The 23245-nt window shown below is 36.7% G+C and overlaps 1 protein-coding gene across 4 annotated transcripts in view; it reads left to right on the forward strand.

The window, feature by feature from the left end:
• tcf25 (transcription factor 25 (basic helix-loop-helix)) overlaps window positions 1-23245 on the forward strand; it is a 205089-nt gene that overhangs the window by 79669 nt on the left and 102175 nt on the right. For all 4 annotated transcript variants that reach the window (XR_009266917.1, XR_009266916.1, XM_058750834.1 and 1 more), the window contains exons 6-8: window positions 1620-1702; window positions 4509-4639; window positions 4753-4852. Coding sequence is in view for 2 of the 4 variants with exons in the window: in XM_058750834.1 (XP_058606817.1) it covers window positions 1620-1702; window positions 4509-4639; window positions 4753-4852 (314 nt within the window). In the remaining 2 variants the exon portion in view is untranslated. The remainder of the gene's footprint in view (window positions 1-1619; window positions 1703-4508; window positions 4640-4752; window positions 4853-23245) is intronic.

The following is a 23245-nucleotide window of genomic DNA, read 5'->3' on the forward strand; positions in this document are numbered from 1 at the left end:
GACAGTTGAGAGAGACTGCCGCTTTCCCGCGAGTGGGCGTGGTTTCAGTGCCAACAGTGGACACGCCCCCAGCGTTTGAGAGCAGAGAGTCCTGCTTATTTTTTAAAGATTTTGATAACTTATTTTAGTTACTTGGCGGTTTTTTATCATTCAGATTTGGCTGGGTGGTAAATAACACATTTTTCTGTTGTGTGACAAACTCAGAACACATATTTTAATATCACTTTATACGGACTTTAAAATTTAATGGAACCATTAAAATGGAATCCAGAAAATAATGGAAAACAGAATTAGGTAAAGATAAAACTGTTAAACTCAATTAATTAGACAGGCTTTTTGATTAATACAATTTAATTTAACCATTAAAACAGTATAGAAAAATGAAAATGCATTTATTGGTAATAAAAATAGATGGAAGTGAACAATAGACTTTGAAATGACTTAAAATACCTATATAATAGCAATGATGCAATAATAATTACTTCAAATAAAGTATAAAAAGCAAGAAATCATATGGTTTTATAAAAAACTGTTAAAATACATAATTTATTATAAACAATAGAGCTAATGTAGATTACAAATTACAGCAAAGGCCTACAGGGGGCGCGATTGTTTTTACACATTACTGTGCAATCTAATCCTTGTTTAATATTGACAAAACTCAATTTAATTCAAATGTCCACTTAATCTTTAATATTTAGCCATTTCTTTAGGACAGAAATGCTATAGCCACTGTAATTAAATGAATATGTGGACATCAAAACGTGTAAACTCAGAGTAAGGGTTTGAGATTTTATTTTGAAACCGATGTATTCTCCTGTGTTTGCGTAGATTTATAAATGATTTACCTTACAAATCTGATGAAATGGCGCACGTTGCGTTCCTAGATGAATGTTATAATAAACCCAAACTCACAACAACATGCAGAGATAGAGTTTGAGACGCTCCGCACATGTGAATGATAACAGTTTCTGTGGAACTACTGTGAACGGAGCCGCTGTGTGACGCACGTACATAACCTACATGCATGTAAATAATTAAAGCGCATATACTGTATTAGAACTGCATCGCATATAATTATTTAATTAAATCGTATAGCGTTTGTGAATTCACAATTGTGCTTAATTATGATTTTTAAATGGGTTTAATATATCATGCAGCCTTGGAAAACAGTCTAATAATGTGTTTTATGGATTCTCGTCCATGAAATGCACCACTTCTGGTATTTTGCTGGTTAGTCGACCCGAACAAAATTGCGGATTTTTAAAAATCGTATAGTCAAATAAAATCGTCGAATCGCGACAGCCCTACTCTACAGCGACCTGTCACAACACGTTAAAGAGCCACAAAATGGTCTTTGCTTTAATTTCTTAAAAAATTGAAAAAAATTTAAAACTGAGACCGTTTCATACCTAAAGGACCTGTTCTGTCTTGTCTGTCGGCGCATTGTCAGTTTTCTCTTTGCTCCGCAGTGTATTTTTCACTGTGTGAGAACATGTGTGGAGTAAGAGAACCATGGCTTGTCATAGTAACAGTAACAAAGGGGGGCGGGTGTTTGTGAAGGGTCAATTGAAATTCTGAATGTTGTGTTTCTTGTGTTTGTTTGTGTCCATATTCAGATCAAAACAGAGACAGAGGCAGCTTCATCGGTGTACTTGGATGACTGTTTTCAAAGACACATGGCCCCGCTTCAGTCGACCAGGTCAGACCAGACCCTTTTTTTTTTTTTTTGGTGATCAACTTTTTATTTTCTTTAAATCAACAAAACAACATCCATTCAAACAAACAACAGGGAGGGGGGAGCAACAGACCATGTATATTGTCATTCCTTTATATAGTCCAAAATGTTGGAAGAAAAACATTGCCATGCATCAGTGGTACTAGGTTTAGCCATGTTAATTTGTGCTGTTGTACATTCACAAGTCACTATTTTAAAAAGTCCTAAATTTATTTGATCAAATTTAAGGTCATAAAAAGTCTTAAATTGTACAAGCATGTCTTAATTATGATTTCAAGAGGTCTTAAATTTGGTTAAAGACCAGAATCGCGATACAGCTTAGTGTGATGATTAAACTTTAAAAGGTTATAAATAAATATGAGCGCTGCATGTTTCAAAGTCCAGTGCTGTGCTGCTTTGTGTTCTGCCGTTACCGGGGAAACAGTTCAAAAGCGCCTCCTGCTGGTATAGAATGAATGTGCATGTTTCAAAATCCAGTGCTGCCCTGCATTGTGTTCTGCCGTTACCGGGGAAACAGTTCAAAAGCGCCTCCTGCTGGCAGAGAATGAATGTGCATGTTCAATAAGGCTGTTGTTGTGAGTAGGGTATTCCTGCAATATTGGAGGCTATAGTTTCAGAACTGGATTTCTAGGACCCTATAGTTTATTTTTTAGTTTTATTATTTTATTTTATTTATTTATTTTTTGTATGAATGTATTATGTCAGGTTTTCCAGCCAGTTCTATAAAACCTTTACAATTAATCCAGAACGTGGCAGCAAGATTAATTTTTAATGAGCCAAAAAGAATGTAAGAGAGAATAAAGAACGTCACACCTCTCTCTATTCTAATTCTATTCTTTAAACAAATAAACAAACAAACTTGTCCCTTTTAGACTTGCATTCTAAAAAAAAAAAAACTAACACTAGCTTTTCTAATCTCTTTGTATTCTATCTGTTTTCTTTTTTATTATACAATTAACAAAAGCAAAAAAGGCCTCTAACAGTAGCTTGCGCTATTATTTTTCTATTCTATGTTTTCTTTGTATTTATTATATAGTTAAAAAAAAATGTGCATTTGCATATCGTTGCTCTTTTGTTGATTTTGATTGCGTCCATTAAATCAAGTCAAGTCACCTTTATTTACATAGCGCTTTTAACAATACAGATTGTGTCAAAGCACTCAACAGTATCAAATTAGAGGATAGAGTGTCAGTAATGTATAATGATAAGATTAAACACTCAATTTTAAATTTTCAGTTATAGGCATTTCATTATTGAATTGAGAGATGTCATTGTCTAGCTCAGTTTAGTTTAAATATTATTTGTGCAATCAAATCGGCGATAATCGCTAGAAATTAAGTGTCCCCAACTGAGCAAGCCAGAGGCGACAGCGGCAAGGAACCAAAACTCCCTCTGTGACAGAATGGAGAAAAAAAAACCTTGGGAGAAACCAGGCTCAGTCGGGGGGCCAGTTCTCCTCTGACCAGATGAAACCCGCAGTTCAAAAGTTTATATTTCTATTTTAATTTTGTTGCAATTTCTAACAATAGTAGTATGATGTAGTTAGGTATTTTATTATATTTTAGTTATTTTGTTATATTTTTTTTAGTTTTATTGTATTCAATCGAGGTTTTATCCTCATTTATAAGTCGCTTTGGATAAGTGTCTGCTAAATGACTAAATATTAGTGGCTCATACTATTTTATAGCACTTGCTGTTCAATTCTGTATATTATTATTTTTAAGGAATTATGTAGTTATTTAATTGTATATACTTAATTATTGTCCTAACCCTAAACATACCCGTTGGTAACCCTCTTGAAATATTTAACCTAATTTATTTCAATATATATTCAGTATATTCTGCTTTAAAATTCAGTTTTCTTGGAAAGAAGACTTGTGTCTGTGTGAGACTTCAGTTAATTAGCCACAGCGCTTCACGTCTGATGTGCTGTTTGTTTGCATCTGTTTGTTTGATGTTTGAATCAGGTCTCCTCTGTTGGAATAGATGGTGCTGTCCCAAAAAATAGGGTCCTATGCAGTCCTAGAACTGCAGCCTCCGGTATTGCAGGAACATTGGGTTGTTTTTGTTCAGACCAATGCAAAAATCGACCCATGTTTTTACCCTGCAAACACGCAGAGCTGAAAATGTGAACTGGTGGATTGATAAGTAGATAATTCATTATAAAAAATATAAACAGTAAAATGTGTTTGTATGTTATTTAATATAATAATTTATTGATAAATGTTTAAATTAATATAATTAATACTTTTGACTCATCTATTTTCTTTAAAAAATGTTTTAAAGGCTGAAATGTGAAATGTATAATTTTATAAAACTTTTTTGTTTTTGTGAGAACTTCTATCTGAACTGTAAACCATGCTTTTTACAGTCATTTTACAGTTTACCATAGACATTGCCCTAGACATTGCCTTAATTTTATGTGTGCAGGTCTTAAAAAGTCTTAAATTTGAGCTTAAAAATCCTGCAGCAACCCTGTATTCACTCATCATGACATTTTAAGTCAATCTACTGCAGTATTTCCTCTCAGTCAGTAGAAAATGTGGTTAACACCCGGTCATGCATGAAAAAAATAAAATAAAAATACCATCATATACAGTGAAACCAGTACAATTTTGAAAATACCGTGATATACATTTTTGCTCATACCGCCTAGTACTAGGTAGGACCACTATTATTGCACTGTGTATTTGTGAGAACTTTTGGTATGTTAACCATGTGAAAGTGAAAAGTGAAGTGAAATAAAGCTTATTGTCGTTGCATCTCTTAGGTATCTCTATGAGTCTAGTGGAGTCTAAAGATGGCATTCAGCACTTCACCTTTGAACACAATCGTGACTATCAGCAAGTTCAGTTCAAGTTTTTTGATGCGGTCGAATCAATGGACCCCAATAACTTTGTGGTAATTTTATTCTAATGTAATTAACTATGATTTTTTTTTTTTTTTGTATCCAGACATGAACGACAGATGCGTTAGCAATGTATGATGACACTCTGTTTCTCTATTTTCTTCAGGTTCTCCTGCAATTTAACCCGTATCATATTGACTCACTTCTGCAGCTGTCAGATGTATGTCGCATGCAAGAAGATCAAGAGACTGCCAGAGATCTCATTGGTGAGGAAGTTCAACTGTGTGAAACAGTATTGTTCTACACTTACATATTTTAGGAGCACTTGTTCTTCTAGTTTAAAATACATTTAAGAGACAGGCAAATATTTATAAGCACAGTTTAAGTCCAGTGTTTTTTTTATTTTATTTGTATTTTTTTATTTTTCTTTGGAGATGGCAATGTTATGTACCAAAATATCATGCAGAAGTAGGCATGAGGAAACAAATCTTATCAATTATGATAGAATTCAAGAACATGGTGTGTCATGACAAAGGAGTTTACCTACTGATAAATGAAATTTAATATTTTAAGTTCATTTGAAAGGTTGGAAAAAAAAAGCAGATCATTTGAACTGTTTTACCTTGTAAACATATGTTTATAAACTCTGAAGTGTAGTCCACGGTCGCACACACTTTTTTTTTTTTGGTTGGTTGACTGAAGGTGTGAAAAGCAGTCAGTCACTGTGCGAAATGTGACTGATTTGCATCAATTCATTTAAAAACAGGTATTTACCATTACTGCAACTTAGAGTTTAACTGTTTGGGGAATTCCAATTCAATTAATGAATGAATTCATTCTGCTTCAGTTGTCTAATGCCACATTCACACTGTAATGTTTATTTATATAAACCTTTCAATATGACTACATCATAATAATAATAATAATAATAATAATAATAATAATAACTAGAAGCTAAAGTTCGTAAACAAACTTTAAATGTTGGCTTGTCAAAGCGGCACAGGCAGCCTTGGAGCAAAAGAGCCAGATTACTTGACCTGCCCCGCTGCAAAAATAAATAAATAAATAAAAATAAAAAAGGTACAACATTTATAGTTTTCATAATATTTTTCTATGGACACTTGCTGTTACGAATCCTGGGCCTGCTCTTCGTTCTGACTGCCACAAGAGGTCGCCCTGCCATCATATTGACTTTCACACCACACATCACAATGGACTGCATTTCCCATCAGCCATCTCACTAATCACATGCTCACCTGATCACACGCACACAGCTGTATCCAATCAGACACTCTTTATAAGCCTTGGACTTTCTCTCCCTCTCCGCCGAGTATTGTATGCATTTATCGCTGCCCTACAGAGCCCTGTTAGTTTTCCTAGTCTTGCCTTGCCTTGCCTTGCCTTGCCTTGCCTAAGTCGGACTGTGTTTTCCCCTGCCTGGACTATCGATTACGTTTGGATTACCTCTCTTGTCAAGCCCCTTTTGTGACTGTTCGCCGATCGTCGACCCACGCTTGTCTTTGTTTACTCTTTGTCTCGCCCATGTTATACCTGTTTGCCACTGTTCGACTCTGCCTGTTTTGACCACGTCTCTGCTCAAATAAAGCTTGCATATGGATTTGCACGTCTCATGTCTCGTCAGCCCCGTAACACGTTTTTGTATTAAAAAAGCCTTTTAGGCCAGGGTTCCTCAAATCTTGCACTGGAGGGCCAATGCGCTGCAGAGTTTAGCGCCAACCCTGATCAAACTCACCTTTCTGTGATTTTCTTATGATCCTGAAGACATTGACTGGCATGCTCAGGTGTGTTTGATTAGAGTTAGAGCTAAACTCAACTTTAGGCTATGACAACAGCTTGGACAGAGTTGGCTAGCTGGATGTGAAATGTTCTGTAAGTATTGAGTAAATTACCGTTTTTGTACACTTATTGGGCTTTATTAAACTTAATGAAAATAAAATGAATTTATATGCAATTTATTAAGTCAATGTGGCTCCCTCGTGTGGACAACATTAGCATTATGGCCTTCATCTCTGAATCACATTAAAATAAATTACTACTTTTTTAAACTTTTTGAGTGATTATAATGATTACTTTACTGATAATATACCCACATTAAACTCAAATTTACTAGGACTCTAGCTGCTGCATTTTGGACCAACTGTAGTTTGTTGATCAAGCGTGCAGAACAACCACCCAATAAAGCATTACAGTAGTCTAATCTTGAGGTCATAAACGCATGAATTAACATTTCTGCATTTGACGTTGAGAGCATAGGTCACAATTTAGATATGCTTTTGAGATGAAAAAACACAGTTTTACAGATGATAGAAACATGGCTTTCAAATGAAAGATTGCTATCAAACAGCGCACCTAGGTTCCTGACTGATGAAGAAGAATTGACAGAGCAGCCATCAAGTGTTAGATAATGTTCTAGGCTATTACATGTGGGGGTTTTAGGTCCGATAATTAGCACCTCTGTTTTTTCAGAATTTAGCAGTAAAAAATTACTCGTCATCCAGTTTTTTATATCGACTATGCATTCTGTTAGTTTCTCAATTTGGTGTGTTTCACCAGGCCACGAAGAAATATAGAGCTGAGTATCATCTGCATAACAGTGAAAGCTAACACCATGTCTCCTGATAATATCTCCCAAGGGTAACATGTAAAGCGTGAAGAGTAACGGCCCTAGTACTGAGCCTTGAGGTACTCCATACTGCACTTGTGATCGATATGATACCTCTTCATTCACTGCAACGAACTGATGGCGGTCAGATAAGTACGATTTGAACCATGCTAAAGCGCTTCCACTAATGCCAACAAAGTTTTGTAGTCTATTCAAAAGAATGTTGTGGTCGATAGTGTCGAACGCAGCGCTAATATCCAGTAGAACTAATAAATACAGCCACGATCAGATGATAGAAGCAGGTCATTTGTAACTCTAATGAGAGCAGTCTCAGTACTATGATGTGATCTAAATCCTGACTGGAATTCCTCACAGATATAATTTTTCTCTAGGAAGGAATATAATTGTGAGGATACTACCTTTTCTAGTATCTTTGACAGCAGCTCTTTTAGTAGTTTAGATGGAATCGGGTCTAAAATACATGTTGTTGGTTTAGATGATTTAACAAGTTTATACAATTCTTCCTCTCCTACAGTAGAGAATGAATGAAATTGTTCCTCAGGGGATCTATAGTGCTGTAGCTGACGGCTGCAAGGATACAATTTTATCTCTGATAGTATCGATCTTGGAAGTAAAGTAGTTCATAAAGTCATTACTGCTATCCTCTTGGGAAATGCCAACACCTGTTGATGCTTTATTTTTCGTTAATTTAGTCACTGTATTGAATAAATACCGAGGGTTATGTTTGTTTTCTTCTAGAAGAGACAAAAAGTAATCAGATCTAGCAGTTTTTAATACTTTTCTGTAGGATAGGGTACTTTCCCGCCAAGCTAAACGAAATACCTCTAATTTAGTTTTCCTCCAGCTGAGCTCCATTTTCCAGGCTGCTCTCTTTAGGGCGCGAGTGTGCTCATTATACCACGGTGTTGGACTCTTATCCTTAATCTTCCTTAAGCGTAAAGGAGCAACCGCATCTAAAGTGCTAGAAAAGAGAGAGTCCATAGTTCCTGTTACATCATCAGGGTCTTAATGAAAAGTCTGTAACATACTTTAGTTAAAATTTCTCAATGGTGGTGTAAAACAACACCCTTTTTACCCTGTCAAAAACAGCTATCCCTGCCCCTCTCCCTCCACGGGGTGACGCGCAGTTTTCTCAGAGACTGTAAACTTTAGCCGCATTCATCGTGAAACTTGCTAACTAGCACATTATCAAGAAAGGCGATTTGCAAAATTCATTAAAAAAAACGTATACTCACTTCTTCTGGAGGTGAAGCTGAATTACGAATTTGCAAGAAAATAGACACATTTAGGCAGATCGGGGGATGCATTCCCTTCAAAAACAAATGTACTCCACTGCGTCTTCAGTGGATCAAATATCGGGAGTAAATGACAACTACTATGTTCATTATTACATCTAACAACAAAACACCTCAATCGCTTAGGATACATTCTTGTCTACAACCGCTCGAAACAATGGCGGACTGATGACAGCTCACTCAGGGCAGGTCTAAGGTAAGACGGCCATGTCAATCAACAGTCGTGGGAGGGGCTTGGGTTCACAGTTGATTTGAAGAAGGGGATATTATTTATCTGGATTAAAAAAAAAAATACACTGGGTGGATTTTTATCATTATAGGGTAGTTGTGTACACACACTGCCAACACACATTTTAGTTCAAACAGCATGTAAAAGTGAATTTTGCATCCAATGACCCCTTTAAGCAGTAGATTGATTGTCACTTGTTAAATGGTTATTTAACAATTATAATATATAAACATTAAAAAGTACAACAGTTTTTGTTTTAATAATATTTTCTATAGACCCTTGCTATTTTGTTTTGTAATGAAGAAGCTTATTAACAGAAATTGTCAGCAAAGATTTTACACTAATTTCATATGTTGTTTTCAAAAGTTGAAGCAGTTATAAGTATCCTCCCTTTTCAATGGCTGTTTCCAAGGGTTTTTTAGGATTTAAATGTCAAAAAGTACTTCAAGCATTTTAAGCAGCTTGTATAAACCTGGTAAGACCACTGTAATTTTCTATTCTAACTAATAAGTTTATTATGATATTAAATGTGTAGATACCAGTTAAATTGCGCAATAAGCAAATTCCAAACAATAGCATAAAACAACAGGTTTTAGGTTTGTAGATGTTCAGACGCAGAAATAGAAGAATCACATGTAAAATAACATTGCATAGTTTTCCTTAAATATCGATTCTTGCTAGAGCAAATAAATAAACAAATAAATAAAGCAGCCAAGACAAATTAAGGATTTTTCTCCATTTTTATGGATTAACATTGAAGACAGATGGTAAATGCGGTCACTTTAATGTTCAAATCCCATAATGATCCACCTTCGATTTATTTCTCAACACTTTGTGTTCACGTGAGACATAAACGATTGTTTTCGATGATATTCGCCAAGCTATCATGTATTTTGAAATAATCTTGTCTGTGTTTTTCCGTTCGAGTGCTGAGAAGCCAGAATCAACGCGCTCCGGAGCGCGAGCGATCAAAACGTGTACAGTCACTGGAATGTTTTAATTTACAAGGCTTTAAAACGCATGCAAATGTTTCTTGTATGTATTTGTCCGTTCAAGCGCTGGCAGAAGCGCGACGTGAATCTAAGTGAAATGGTCTAATGGTTGGATTGTATAAAATCGTTTGAATATTTTAATTTAAAAGTCTTTAAAATATGTGCAAATGCTGTAGTTTAGGGAGCAGCCAAGTCTGATTGGAGTGAGTCATCTGTCTCTAGCGTCATTCGCACCGACCACTAGTCATCAGACAGGCATTATTGTTGAGTTCTGATTAATTATGTTGGTTTAGCTTGTCAGTATGAATTAAATTTATGTATTTATTTGTAAATTTAACAGATTTGAAAATGAAACTAAGTGAGATTAGACCAGATTTTCTCTACGACGTATGTTTTTTTCCCGCAAAATTGAGTTATGTCTAAAACCTACTTTTGCGAACTAGTCCTAGGTTTTTTGCCTGATCGGAACCAAACCACTGCAGAAATATTCTCTGGACACTGAATATCAATAATTATCAAAAAAATAAAAATAAATTAGATTTTCGTGCGCAACAGTACGCAAAACACATATGTACGAGCTCAATCTTTGATGAGAAACCTCAAATACATGAGAAATATATGTATAGAAAGCTTGAAATGTCTACTTTTAAATGAAGTAAGTCACGTCCAAAACAAATATTCTCTGTTAAAGTAATCCGTTCCCTCCGCGTGAACAAAGTCCTTCCAAACAAAGAACAAAGTTAATCCCGGCTACTTTCTGTTTCTGGAAGAAGATCTGCTGAGAGAAATAACCCAGAATTTCAAAATGTTTTTTCTCCCTCAATAAATTCCTAATTAGCTGCTTATTAATAGTTAGTTAAGGTAGTTGTTAAGTTTAGGTATTGGGTAGGATTAGGGATTTAGAATAAGATCATGTAGAATAAGGCATTAATATGTGTTTAATTACTACTAATAAATGGCTAATATTCTAGTAATATACATGCTAATAAGCAACTAGTTAAGAGACCCTAAAATAAAGTGTTACCGAATTTTGTCCTTTGGTTAGCTATAACGGGGTCATTTAAAAAAGGGAACTTGCTGAAAACATTTGACAGATAACTCTTAACAAGCATGCAAAGTTTCATAGAGATCGGACCATAGGTGGCACTATAACAGTTAAAAAGGCCTCACAAATACAATATTTCTATAATAAATGAACTCAAAATTGCAAAAACTGTTCATATATTCACAGAAACACTATATCTTCATATCATATGATAGATCTCCTCATTCTCAACAACTTTGCCTCTAGGACTACTAATGTCAATCAAATTGTTCTTTAAATATTTGAGATTATTTGAAAAATCTACTCTTGTGAACTATTCCTAGGTTTTGAACACATAATCAATTAAATCAGTGCAATACAATTCTCTGGACACTCTAGGTCAATAATTATCAAAAATTTTAAAATTTTGCATTTGGACAGTTATAACAGGGTCATTTAAAAATGTGGTCTTGACATAGTGTACCCAAAAGCCTATGAATCATAAAATAAATATTAAAACATCACAAAACTATGTAAACTTATGCATTATATAATTCTAAACAATTGTGCAAAATTTGATTGAGATTGGACAGAAACTGACACTGTAATAGCTATAAAGGATAAAAACAGTACATGTCTGTGCTGTATTGGAAGTGCAAATACAACCACTAGATGGCAGCAAAGGATCACTCATTGGCTTATTCAGCTAGTTTAAAATCATTATTATTACATTTAAAATCACATTTGGTCAAAGTTTACCACTTCATTTACACAGACATGTCAATTCTGACAATTATGCCACATTATGATTCAATTTAAACCTGACAAATATTATTAAAAGAACACTTCCAGAAAGCATTTTGTAACATGTAAGTTATTTCAAATATCTATATCTACAACATAATATGTGTCTGTCTGTGTGTGAGCATGCTTAGTCTGCATCAGGTAATAGAGTGTGTTAAGTAATATAGTTCAACCTTTTCATTACTCTGTATGTGTGTGTCATCATATTCTCCATCATGGATGTATTCTGGTGTCAGCCATACGTTTCACGTTGGCTGAGACCTCTGACAGCATAGAAGCCATGAAGGCCTTGCAGCTATATTTTTTATTGCGATTAATCGCATCCAAAATAAGTTTTTGTTTGCATAATATGTGTGTGTACTGTGTATATTTAAGTATATATAAGTACACACACATGCATGTATATATTTAAGAAAAATGTTACTTTTATATATTAAATATATTTATATATGATATATCAATATAAATATATACATGTAAATACATGTAAATACTTTCAAAATATATACTATATATGTGTGTATTTATATATACATAATAAATATACAGAGTACACATATTATGCAAACAAAAACGTATTTTGGATGCGATTAATCGTTTGACAGCACATTATTATTATTATTATTATTATTATTAATAAAATAAAACAAATTAATAAAAATACTTCTTGTATACAATATTTTATAACAGTAAAATTACAGTTAATATGTATGGTTGTCTTAATTTCTTATCTATAGAGATAAATTTAGTTAGGTTAGATGGCATATTGAATATAACACGGTTGAAAACAAGGCTGTGATGGGTAGACTTGAAGTCTTTACAATGACAAGCACTGTATTGTAGTCAGAGCCATAACAGCAGCACCATTTTAAGTGAGGAGCACGTCAAAACAGCGAAGCTGATCACATAGCAAGCGCTCTGGGTAGTTTATGATATATCCTCTAGTATTTTTATCTAAAGCTAAAAATGCTTTATTTAAGCCCTTTTAGCTCCGTGCGCTTTCTCTCTCTCTCCGGACGCGCCAAGTTTAAAAGCTGCAGATGACGCGGTTATTTTAACAACAGCAGAAACACTGTGAGCAGCAAAATTATAGATTACTTTCACTAAAACACAGCAGAAAAAAACTGCTGCAAATAGTTTTTTCTTACTATCTATTTATCTATCTATAACCTACTCTGACTTTTCAAACCAGATGTGACAATACGTTTCTGATCTACATTTAGAATGATTAATCTGTAGGCTAAGAACATTTAAAAAAAAAAAAAAAAATAATAATAATAATAAATATAGCCGCAATATAGCCCCTCACCGGGGTTCAAGCATTTTAAGGCCTAAGGTGGTATGCTTTTAGGGTCTAGGCCAACTTGGATGTATAGCTGACAGTGAAACACATCGAAAATGGAAAATAGGCTCACAGAAACACACACAAATAGAAATGAAATGGTTAAACTATCATATTAATAATCATTAAGCTTGCTTACACACACACACACACACACACACACACACAGACACACTCATACACAGATATACATACACACACATGTTGTTGCAGATATAGATATTTTAAATAAATGACAGGTGACAATACTTTTTGCAAGTCTTCTCTTTTTAAGAGTTTATATAGTCATTTTCAGATTTCTCTGTGATCATAATCTGGCAAAATTGTAAAAACTGATATGTCTGTATGAACAAAATGGTAAACTTTGACTCAGTGAGATTTAAAATGTTATAACAGTGATTTCATAATGTTTAAGTTTATATGAATTCATAAGTAAACATGAACAGTACTGTTTTAAAGTTTAATAAGCCCATTAGTGGTCTTCCGCTGCCATCTAGTGGTTATAAATTGCAATTTCTCATATAACATTGTGTTTTAACCTTTATAACTGTTATAGTGTTATTTTTTGCCCAATCTCTCTCTCTTGCTTGTTTGTTTAGAATGAAATTATGCATCATATTACACAGTTTTGAGAGAAGTTTTAGGCTTTCTTTTTGGAATTATAGGCCTTTGGGTACATTATGTAAAGAATATATTATAAAATGACCAGTTTACAGTTGTCCAAATGCAAATGTTCAACATTTTTTGATAATAATTGACCTAGAGAGTCTAGAAAATAGTACTGCAGTGATTTTATTTATTTTGAGTTAAAAACCGAGGGCTAGTTCACAAAAGTAGTTTTTTAAAATAATCTCAAATACTTAAAGAACAGTTTGATTGACAGCAGTGATCCTAGAGGCAAAGTTGTTCAGAATGAGGAGATCTATCATATGATATGAAGATATAGTGTTTGTGTGTATATTTGTTCAAATTGTTCTACAATTTGAGGTCATTTTCTACAGAAATTTGGTGTTTTTGAGGCCTGACACGTTTTCACCAAGTTTCGAGTTTTCGTTTAGGTTTTATAGGCTTTGGGGTATTTTTGCCACTCCCCTTTTCTAAATGACCCCGTTTGTGCTCGATTTGTGCTGGTTTGTGCCGTTCAAATTTACATTGTATCTATTTCCCATCCTCAGAAATAAACAAATACAAACCGGGCCAGTGACTTCACTCTCCACCCCATGCTGTCCAAATACTCCAAACTGGTGCCGTTTGTTTGTGCTCGATTTGTGCTGGTTTGTGCCATTAAAAGAAACAATGTAACCATGATCTCTTCTTAAATATAACGAAAACTTCACTCTGTGGTGGCATTTAGTGCGGCCGCAGAGTTAAAAAAATAAACAATTAAATAAACAGTTAGTGTTCGTGCAGCCTTCAAATTTTAAGTTTAGTCAGCTCCAAATTTTTACTAACTTTATATTTCAAGTTGAATAAGCTTAAATTTCAAGGAAGCATCAAGTTGAAATTAAATAAATTCTAAATTGTTCTAATTCGTTTGTACTCGATTTGTGCCATTAGAATATTAAACATCTAGGCCTATTCCCCACGAATATTCGTTAATATTATGTTAACGTTTTTTCTGTTCCCATTACAAACGATTATTTATCGCACTGCATAAGAAAGCAAAAAGGACACAACGGACTGTAGAAAAAGTGCTCAAAGATAAAATAGCCTTAAGCTATACTGAATGCGTGCATGCCAGGACAATTAAAAAAAATAAAAATAAAAAGACCACAAAACATTAATAGATAGGCTACTGTGGCTACATATCAACGAGGTAAAACTTTTTATTAATATTTTGCAATCAAAAGCTCACATGAGCGTGTGGTATGCAATTTTTAACTCATTAAGTTATGATATGTAAGTCTATGTAGACATTTCATTTTATTTAATTCAAAGATATTTTAAACAAACACACTTAGGCTGTCCTTCACGCATAGCCTATTCCTCAAAGAGAAAATACAGCTGAGCAATATCATGGTAACACCCAAGATGGCGGCGCGAGTACATCGCGAGGCTCTGGGTCTCTCCAGATTTTGCGGTATTTTTCTTACTCATCTCGCGCCTGTTCGTGCAGAACAGTTGTGCCTTTACATCGTACACCCGTTGTGAGCTTTTGGATATCGGTTTGCGAATTTCCTACACTTTTATGGACAATCTTCGACTCCTTCCTGAGATCGCTAGGACACCCGAGGCTATGCACCCTACCCGGCCGGGCGGAAGTGCTCGCAGGCGGCGTCGAGATCGTAAACAAAGGCGGGGGAAGCGTGGAGGACTAAGAGCTAAGCTAAGGCTAACACCACACCGGCTCTCTTTACCCAGCATTTTCCTTGCCAATGTACGGTCGCTAGTGAACAAAATGGAGGAGATTCGACTCAGCATCACACACAGCAAGAAACTTTTGAACTGTAACGTCCTAATCTTCACGGAAACCTGGTTAAACAGCGGAATACCGGACACCGCTATTGAGCTAGCGGGACGCCACACACTCCGGGCGGATAGAACATTAGATGGTTCCGGTAAGACCAGAGGTGGTGGATTGTGCATTTACATTAACAAAGCTTGGTGCACAAACTCTGCTATTGTTGGGAGTCATTGTTCAGCTAACCTTGAGTTTCTCATGGTTAAATGTAGACTGTTTTATCTACCGCGGGAGTTCACTTCCACCATTATAACTGCAGCCTATATTCCCCCGGATGCTGATGCCAAGCTTGCTATGAAAGAACTTCACGCAGCCATCAGTAAACAACAGACTGATCACCCAGAATTGATCACCTTTTATTGTTGCAGGTGACTTTAATCACTCAAACTTAAAGTCAGTGCTACCCAAGTTTCACCAGCATGTTTCCTGTCACACCAGAGGAAACAAAACCTTAGACCATGTTTACACAAACATGGCTGGAGCTTACGTTGCGACACTCCTCCCCCACCTGGGACAGTCAGATCACCTTTCTTTGTTCCTCACCCCCAAATATGCACCCCTCATTAACCGTGTGAAGCCATCAGTGAAGACCATCAAGGTGTGGCCTGCGGGGGCAGATTCCACACTCCAGGAAAGGTTTCTACACACAGACTGGAGTATGTTTGCTTCTCAAGCCACCAGTGGCGCTCACACAGACATTGACTCTTACACCTCCTCTGTATTGGATCATATCAATATCACCATTTGACAGTGTTACAACCCAGAAACAGATCACCACATATCCAAATCAGAAGCCTTGGATGAACAAGGAAGTGCGACTCCTGCTGAAGTCACGCAACACTGCCTTCAGATCAGGAGATGCACAAGCCTACAGCACATCCAGAGCAAACCTGAAGAGGGGCATCAAAAAGGCCAAGCACTGCTACAAGCTAAAGATAGAGGGACACTTTTCCAACTCTGACCCTCGACGCATGTGGCAGGGCATTCAGGCCATCAGTGACTACAAACCCACCCACTCCACCCCCGCAGCCACTGATGTCAACTTCCTGAACGAGCTAAATTACTTTTATGCTCGCTTTGAAAGAGACAACAGAGAAACTGCCACCAAGCTCAATCCCTCAGCTGACCACCCACCAATCACACTCTCCTCCACAGATGTCTGCAAGGCACTGAGCCGGATCAGCGCGCACAAGGCTGCTGGACCAGACAACATCCCTGGTCGTGTTCTCAGGGCATGTGCGGAGCAGCTCGCTGGGGTTTTACAGACATTTTCAACCTGTCTCTTGCCCAAGCAGCCGTACCAACATGCTTTAAATGCACTTCCATTGTGCCAGTGCCAAAACACTCTAGTCCGAGGTGCCCTAATGACTACCGCCCTGTAGCACTCACACCCATCGTCATGAAGTGCTTTGAGCGGCTGGTCCTGGAACACCTAAAAGACTCTCTACCATCCACATTGGACTCACACCAGTTTGCCTACCGTAGCAATAGGAGCACAGAGGACGCAGTTTCCATGGCACTGCACTCTGTGCTCACTCACCTGGACAATAAGAACACTTATGCACGTATGCTGTTTGTTGACTTCAGCTCAGCATTCAACACTGTCATCCCAACCAAGTTAATAGCCAAACTTGGAGACCTGGGCATCAATACCTCAATGTGTAACTGGATTTTGGACTTCCTGACCAACAGACCCCAGAATGTTCGATCAGGATTCACCTGCTCCACATCCATCACACTTAACACTGGTGTACCACAGGGCTGTGTGCTAAGCCCGTTTCTCTACTCCTCTTCACCTCCGACTGCAAGCCTGTGTATGGATCTAATTCCATCGTCAAGTTTGCAGACGACACCACGGTGATTGGCCTCATCAGTAACAACGATGAGACTGCCTATAGGAGGAGATCCAGCACCTGGCCACATGGTGCACTGAAAATAACCTGCTCCTCAACACCACCAAAACGAAGGAGCTCATCGTGGACTTCAGGAAGGAGTCAAGAGGCACACGACACCATCCACATCAATGGAATGGCTGTTGAGCGTGTCTCCAGTTTCAAGTTCCTGGGGATCCACATCTCGGCGGACATGTTGTGGAAAACCAACACCTCCAGCCTGGTCAAGAAGGCTCACCAGCGCCTCTTCTTTCTGAGGACACTGAGGAAGAATCAGCTCTCCTCGGCTATCCTGGTGAACTTCTATCGCTGCGCAATAAAGCATCCTGACCAACTGTGTCACAGTATGGTATGGGAGCTGCTCTGTTGCGGAGCGCAAGGCACTGCAGCGGGTGGTGAAAACTGCCCAGCGCATCACAGGGACTCCACTACCTGCCATCGAACACATCCAGAGGAAACGCTGTCTGCATCGAGCTTGCAGCATCCTTAAGGACTCCTCTCACCCAGCCCACAGACTGTTTTCTCTCCTGCCCTCCGGCAGGCGTTTCAGGTGCCTCCGGACCAGGACCAGCAGACTAAAGAACAGTTTCTTCCCAGAGCTGTCTCTTTACTGAACTCTAACCCCGTTGATCCACTCCTCATATATTATTACTCTTCTCTCCTACCTCACATCTGCCTTATTTGCACTACTGAATGTAAATTTTATTACAGTAACAACTGTTTACTTTTGTATCTTGCACTACCATACCTAAATTGGACTATGCTCATTTGCACTGCCGACTGTTGTTACATTATCAATGCTTACATTAACATTTTGCACCGTATGTCTAATTGTAATACGCAATCACTTCCACTGCACTTTACACCTTGTTTATAGTAATAGTCATCTGTATATATATTATATTGATAGTACATATCACCTGTAAATTCTGCTTATAGTAATAGCCATCTGTATATTTATTCACTATACATATTCACCTGTAAATTCTGTATATTTATTCACTATACATATTCACCTGTAAATTCTGTATATTTATTCACTATACATATTCACCTGTAAATTTCTGTATATTTATTCACTATACATATTCACCTGTAAATTCTGTTTATATTAATAACCATCTTTCTATATATATTTATACATATATTCAGTACATATCCTTGTCCTGCACTTATTCAACCATTGTATATACTGCACTTGCTACTATTGCACTTCTGGTTAGACCTAAACTGCATTTCGTTGCCCTGTACCTGTACTTGTGTAATGACAATAAAGTTGAATCTAATCTAATCTAAAATGGTAATGTTTATGCTCCAAATATTTCATCTGCAATATGCATAATGCAATACACATTTAAATAATAATAATAGCCTTATAATAATAATAATAATAATAATAATAATAATAATAATAATAATAATAATAATAATAATACACAATAGGCTACTACGTGAGAAAACAGTCGATGTCGATGGTAAAGTTAGGCTACTTGCTAGCTATATAAAAATGTACAAAGTAATGTTACATTAAAGAGCCTTAACGGATTAAAAATAGTTATGTTGGTAGGCTATACCTTGGCATAAATTATTGCATTTCTGAATCAGTGATATTTGTTACTTGAATAATCCAGGGCCGGGTTTCCCGATAACGATTGATCTTAGCGTTTAAGAGCGTTTTCTACGAGTCATTTTACGAACACTCGTTATTGTATCACGTGCGTTTCCCAAAAATGCACTTAACACAATCACACGTAGCCGTGCTTTAAGTGCTATCCATTGGTCAAGTGCTGAAATGTCAATTTTTAGAATGGCTTGTAATTGTAGTACACACTCGTTAATTGAAATGATGAGCTAATTAACTAATCAGGGAACTAAGGAAACTAGGTCAACATGTAACAGTAAGACAGTGGTTCCCAAACTTTTTCTGCCGGGCCCCCCTTTTGCAGAATAAAAAATGATGGCCCCAACACCCACACATACACATAAACACACCTCCAGGAGGATTTGTTTGAAACATTGTAATTCATTAATGGTAATTAACACAAATTCAGTGTGTGACAACTTACTGAAAAAAAAATAAATAAAAAATAAGGAACTAGTAACTTTTAGAGTAGAAGCATTACAAGTAAAGCATGCAGCTTCAACATTTATTTATTATTATTATTATTAACTATGTAACAGTATTCATTGTTTTCAACAGATTTTCTCAAACTCGCCTCTGCACAAAAATCTAATTATATAGATATGCCTCATCATATTTTCTTCTCTTTGTTGTAGTTGTGGAGCCTCATTTATAAAATGTTGCTCAGAAACCATCCTAAATTTGATCTTACGATCATTTCTCAAATATGCATACGTTTATAGAATCATAGAATGAACGTAAGCACAGAAAATGCGCCTCTTTCAGAATCTATGAATCGCAAATGATCTTCAACTTGCGCGCAATTGAATGGTTTCAGCTCTCTGCCTTGTAAACGACTCCTAATTAATGTCATTAACATATAAAATATCACCAATCATAATAATTTAGAAGAGCGAGCTGCAAGAACAGCTTACATTTAAAAAACCTGCAATACTACGACAATAAAAAGTGCGTATGTCTGCTCGGACCCTGACGTGACGCTAAGCACTTTTCCACGTCAAAGACCGTCTTTATAAATATGAGCGCTGGCGTGGATTTAAGCGTACGCACACTCTACGATCAAATCTGAGCGTACGCACGCTTTATAAATGAGGCCGTGATATTTGAAGTAGATTCATCATCTACTTTACGTTTATCTGGCACTTGTTGTCTTTTCAAAAACTTGTCCATGGTTAGAGCAGAATGCGTCATTCATTCATAATTTTATTCGGCTAGCGGCAATTCTCATTTATGATTAATCAATTGCACCATCTAATGGTCTGTTATTTAACGACAACAACCGCTAGAACTGATAACAGACCGCTGCAGCGGGTACTGCGAGTCATCTTGAGGTAATAAAATATGATGAAATTCATATTTTGTGCTCATTTATTTACATATGTGGCAAGAAGCCATAATTACCCAGATAATTTCACAGTGGGGTTTTGTATCACCCTGAAAACATTTTTTTTTACATAAAAATTTAGGGATGCACCGAAAAGAACATTATTGGCGAAACCGAAACTACTTTGTAATAATTATTTATTATTTTATTAAATAATATTAAGTCATTTTTGTAAGACTTTTTAATTTAACTCAATTTTAATGAATTTAAAAATCACAAGCCAACCACGTTTATTGAAAGTAACACAATAAAATTGGACAGAAAATATAGCCTATTAATTATATTAAATATCAATCAATATATTTATTCAGTTATATTAAACAGAATCGGATATAACTTTTTTTATAGTCCTACAAAGCTTATCAGAGCACGTGAGCAGAGCATAGCGTCACGAGAGGGTGGCGTCATTTTACCACCGTTGTGCAGTACAGCTGTACTACAGCATGTTACATCACAATAGCGCTATTGCAAAAAGGAACAAGTATACATAGAAATTTTCTGTCTGCGCGTTATTTGAGCGGACTTTGCTTTGCGCACATTCATAGAGCGGAATATTCAGCGGAGTGGCCAGACGGCAGTGATTAGAGAGAGAGAGAGAGAGAGAGAGAGAGACAGTGCGCGCTGAATACTGCCGGGCGGCGCGGCAGATATTTTCGGCTCATTGGACCGTTTTTCTCTTTTGAAATTTCGGTGCATCCCTATAAATATCGGCTGACTGTATGTACACTAGCCTCGCCGCGCCCCCCTTATCATAACTCCGCGCCCCCCCCTAGGGGTCGCACCCCCCAGTTTGGGAACCACTGCAGTAAGAGATGATTGGTTCACATGCCGCTTGAACTGATGTACTACAGCAATCTGTCACAACACATTAAAGAGCCACAAAACAGTATTTGTTGTTTGAATTTTAAAAAAATTACAAGATTTGAACTCTTTTTGAAGATTTGACTTTGCTTAATATCGAAAGTGAATGAATGATGCATTTATATAGCGCTTTGTGTATTGCTATACACCCAAAGCACTTTACAATCATATGGCGGGGGGATCTTTTCTCAACCACCACCAGTGTGCAGCATCCACTTGGATGATGTGACGGCAGCCACAGCAAAACGGCGCCAGTGCGCTCACCACACACCAGCTACAGGTGGAGAGGAGAGAGAGTCATAGAGCCAATCAAGTGGATGGGAATTATTAGGAGGCCATAATAGACAGGGGCCAGTGGAGGCAATTTGGTCAGGACACCGGGGTTACACCCCTACTCTTTACGATGAGTGTCATGGGATTTTTAATGACCACAGAGAGTCAGGACCTCGGTTTAACGCCTCATCCGAAAGACTGTGCTTTTTGACAGTATAGTGTCCCCGTCATTATACTGGGGTGTTAGGACCCACACAGACTGCAGGGTGAGCACTACCTGGCCTCACTAACACCTCTTCCAACAGCAACCTAGTTTTCCCAGGAGGTCTCCCATCCAGGTACTGACCAGGCTCAGCCCTGCTTAGCTTCGTGGGCAACCGGTCTTGGGCTGCAGGGTGATATGGCTGTTGCAAAGTAAAAGTAAAGTAACCTGCTCTGTCTTGTATGTCGGCGTGTTGTCAATGTCTTCTTTGCTTCGTGATGTATTTTTCACTGCATGAGAACATGTGTGGCATAAAAGTGCGATGGTTTGTCGGATGGTTTGTCCGGACGTAGCAACAGTAACTAAGGGTGGGTCTTTGCAAAGGGTCAGTTTAGAGTAGCGGAAGGTTGCTGGCTCAGGTTCTGTGATGAAATCATAAACATCTTTCTTACAGCAGAAAATTACATCTGGAGCTTGTGCTTGACTGCAGGGTCAGAATTAACATGCTGCCTATGGCGAGTGTTTATTTTACTTTGCTTGGCAGTGGAATCTGGTAAAATAGATTAAAATAGTTATTAATAAATATATAATAAATTACTAATAAATGTGTAATTACCAAACTAAAATTAGATGCTCTAAATTATTATTCTTTTGCATTTTTTCTCATTTTGTACAAAGATTAAATATAAACCGCACGAAATGACCTAAATTGCATAAAAATCTATTCCAAGTGATATTAAAATAAAGTATTTTGTGTATATAAACCATTCATTGAATATAAAGGCGCAAGAACTGTGAATCTGGGACATATCTATAATGGAAAACACACTGCAGTGGTCGCACCACATGATATTTTCAAATTCAGTCAAAATTTACAAGCACAGAATTAACCACCTAAACAAGACAAGCTAGCTTCCCATGAAAGGTCACTATGAAATTTATAATAAAAATAAATGCTTGTAGAAATAACTTAATATTCATTTTTGTTTTTTTGAGGTCATACCACATAATATCCAAACACCAGCCATTAAAAAGGTTTTTTTTTTTTTCAAATTTGAAAGAGTTACAAACCTGCTTGATGCTTCTGGGGGTCCTTGGCAAATTTTTATATGATGCAATGTCCTATCTTTGAATGGATTTCAACATAAAAGTACCAAAATGGTAGTTTCTTGATGGTCGCACTACATAATTCATAAAATGGAGATTACTGGACAAAGTTTGTTTGAATATTATGATGGAAATGTAAATACAAATGCTTCGCAATTTTATACAGGATTACAAAACACTTTGGAAATCATGCCAAATAGTGCAGAAAAGTAATCTGAATAAATTTAGGGTAATTTCAAAGATGTTTCCAAAACAACAGTTATGGCCGGACGCTCGCACCACATGATGTTTTGACACTTTGAATAACAGAAAAATTACAGATAACTGTTTTTTGAAAAGTTAAAGTTGGTACATACAGTCATGGCCAAAAATATCGGCACCCTTGGTAAATATGATCAAAGAAGGCTGTGAAAATTAATCTGCGTTGTTAATCCTTTTGATATTTTATTAAAACAATTCACAAAAATCTAACCTTTTATTGGATAATAAGAATTGAAAATGGGGGGG

The sequence above is a fragment of the Onychostoma macrolepis genome, chromosome 18 (assembly GCF_012432095.1).
Source record: "Onychostoma macrolepis isolate SWU-2019 chromosome 18, ASM1243209v1, whole genome shotgun sequence".
Lineage (NCBI taxonomy): Eukaryota > Metazoa > Chordata > Actinopteri > Cypriniformes > Cyprinidae > Onychostoma > Onychostoma macrolepis.